Source organism: Sinocyclocheilus anshuiensis, unplaced genomic scaffold, assembly GCF_001515605.1.
Source record: "Sinocyclocheilus anshuiensis isolate Anshui unplaced genomic scaffold, SAMN03320099.WGS_v1.1 scaffold718, whole genome shotgun sequence".
Classification (NCBI taxonomy): Eukaryota; Metazoa; Chordata; class Actinopteri; order Cypriniformes; family Cyprinidae; genus Sinocyclocheilus; species Sinocyclocheilus anshuiensis.
The window spans coordinates 2,145,950-2,149,190 of record NW_015546102.1 but is presented as its reverse complement, the minus strand read 5'-3'; the positions used below and the strand labels follow the sequence as shown (position 1 = coordinate 2,149,190).

General features: G+C 39.2%; 1 protein-coding gene across 1 annotated transcript in view; it reads left to right on the top strand.

The window, feature by feature from the left end:
• The window catches only part of ntng1b (netrin g1b), an 84,136-nt gene that overhangs the window by 48,174 nt on the left and 32,721 nt on the right, over positions 1 to 3,241 (top strand). The window contains exon 2 of the mRNA XM_016502287.1: positions 1,716 to 2,359. Within this exon, the coding sequence (XP_016357773.1) occupies positions 1,716 to 2,359 (644 nt within the window). The remainder of the gene's footprint in view (positions 1 to 1,715; positions 2,360 to 3,241) is intronic.

Genomic DNA, 3,241 nt, shown 5'->3' with positions numbered 1-3,241 from the left:
ATATAAATTATTATATAATACTATATAAGAGAAATATAGCAGGTTCTGGCATTCTGGGAGATTAAGTCTTTCATCTTTATCCATAAATTGGCTTAATAAAAATAAGTTCAGTATACAGTTCTATTCACCTTATTTTTCAATGTAGATGTAAGCAATTTCTTGTGAGTGTGTGAGACTTCCAATGAATTAGTCGCTATAACTAAAAGAATAACAAAGTGCCGGAAACGGTATTATTATATTACTACTATAAACAGTATTAACTGTTTGGGCTACAAACCAGTGTGTTTATGATTACAATAATAAATAAAATAATACGTATCAAATACCAGCTTGCAACATCACGTAGCATATCAAACAGCTAAAATAACTGGAAGTGGCTGACATCGGAAACCTTGTACATTCCAGTTAAAAATGGTTGAGTCTTCTGTTATGTTATAAATAAGGCAGAAGGTAAGGCATTTCAAACAGATCCGAATTATCTATTATAAAACCTTCAAAAGTGTTTTTAAATGACTTTCAATTCATTCAAATTCGAATTGTATTTCCATTGTTTTTCTATTCTGTTTGCTACCACATTTCAGTTTCAGAAAAAAAAAAAAAATCTGAATTGTGCACAATTATACCTAAAGTAAGAAAAGGAATATGACATTTTTTTCACACACATTTTATGTAATATTTGCAGATTGAAAGCCACTGGTTACTATGAACTGTTTTTGTATAGCAAGAATTGTGTAAAGATTCTTCAAAAATGTATATTTTGTGCTTTATGGAAACCAGTATATGGGTTTGGAGTGACATGAATAGCAGTAAATGGATTTTCCTTTAAAGATATGTATATTCTGCCTGACTAAACACTTGTGCCCAAGTGAAACAGTCTTTGCTCAGCACAGCATCTAAGATCCAATCTCCCTGTGAACATTCCTGGACTAAACAAACAAGGGAAATACATTTTGATCCAACAACGCAGAGTAGATAATTAATTTGATGAGAGGAAGCATCACAATCTGTCAGTTCTTCCACTGACAGCAGCGATGGGGATAAAATTATTCCACAAACAAAGCTGAATATTTTGTCCCAAGAGCCTTTAGATGTTATGCATCTTTTGTAATTGCATTCAGCCACTGTTTGTGCCTGAAACAAAACAAGATGTATGACAATTGCAGCCGATCAAACATGTATACAAGACGGAAATTAATGCCCGTCTCCTCAAAGTTCATGGCTGATTGTCATTTGCGCTATGGCTCAGAGGTGTGCAGAATATTAATGAAAAAGTTGATCTGAAACACAGCGGCGCAGGGCAGACACAGACGCATGAAAAATGCATGGAGCTCTGTGTGTACCTCCACTCATCGGAATTCCACTCCCATTCCAACTGGCCAACAAGCAAGAATATCAATTATATTAACAATTTGGGTGGTAGTGAGCGAGCGGGTAATCATTGAGTAGCTCTCATGAGGCACACTGCTCTGAAAGCAGGCAATGGCCATTCAGAGCGTCATATTAGCAGTCAACTCAAGAAAACGTCCAACTTACTGCGTTAATGGAGGCTGAAGTGTTTTCACCAAAGAATATGTTCATTAACATTGTGATTCATGTGGAGAATCAAACATCTCAGTGTGGGTTCACCTCAAACGAGTGGCACTGTCTAACGGGAAACCCGTTACTATTAGCGTACTGCATAATTAACACATCCGGTCTCTCTGTGTGTGTTTCAGGAAAACCCATATATGTGTAATAACGAATGCGACGCTGATACCGAAGAGCTGGCCCACCCGCCCGAGCTCATGTTTGACTCTGAAGGACGAAACCCAACCACGTTCTGGCAGTCGACCTCCTGGAAGAAATACCCCAAGCCCCTTCAGGTCAACATCACGCTGTCCTGGAACAAAACAATAGAACTCACAGATGACATTGTCCTCACCTTTGAGTCTGGCCGACCCGAGCAGTTGGTCTTGGAGAAGTCCCTGGATTACGGTCATACGTGGCAGCCGTATCAGTTTTACGCATCGGACTGTTTGGATGCCTTTACTATGGAGCCAAAAGCAGTACATCAGCTGAACCCAAGCACGATGCTAGAGATCATCTGCACAGAGGCCTATTCCACGGGCTACGTGTGGAAGTACGATAAGACTGTGCGCTTCGAGATCAAAGACCGCTTCGCCCTTCTTGCCGGCCCGAGACTGCACAACATGGCTTCTCTGTATGGGCAGCTGGACACCACCAAGAACCTAAGGGATTTCTTCACCCTCACTGACCTTCGAATAAGACTTCTACGGCCTGCCACCGGAGCCACAATGGTGGACGAGAACAACCTTTCTAGATACTTCTATGCCATCTCAGACATTAAAGTGCAGGGCAGGTAAGTTAACATCATTAAGTTTTGAATATTTTTGCTTAATTACTTCTAAAAATAAAAATGCTAAATGAAAACATCAGTATATAAATAAATGCAAATAAAATGCCCATTAAAAACATACACGTGATTGAGGTGGAATAATTATTCAGTATAGGCTTATTGGAAGAGTGTGCCCCTACCTAAATATTTGCACAACTTATACATACAATTCACTGCAATGTAATTATGATTACAGGGCAAATTATGATTTAATAAAGAATTATTGGTCACACTTTATTTTATTGTCCAATTCTCGCTATTAACAAACCATTAACTACGACTTTTGCCTCAATTAACTCCTGATTTGCTGCTTATTAATAGTTAAGGTAGTTGTTAAGTTTAGGTATTGGGTAGGATTAGGGATGTAGAATATGGTCATGTAGAATATGTGTTTTTTTTTTATATAAGTACTAATAAATAGCCAATATTAGCCAGAAGATTAGACCCTTCCTGTCAGAGCAAACCACACAACTTCTTGTCCAAGCTCTTGTTCTCTCCAGACTGGACTATTGTATTGCTCTCTTGGCGGGCCTTCCCACATGTACTATCAAGCCTCTGCAACTGATCCAGAATGCAGCAGCGAGAGTGGTCTTCAATGAGCCAAAAAAAAGCTCAAGTTACTCCTCTCCTCATTAGGTTACACTGGCTACCAGTAGCCGCTCGCATCAAATTCAAGGTACTGATGCTTGCCTACAAGACAACCACTGGCGCTGCACCAATATACCTAAACTCGCTAGTTCAAACTTATGCGCCCTCCAGAACCTTGCGTTCTGCAAGCAGTGTTGGGGAAAGTTACTTTTAAAAGTAATGCATTACAATATTGCGTTACTCCCTAAAAAAGTAACT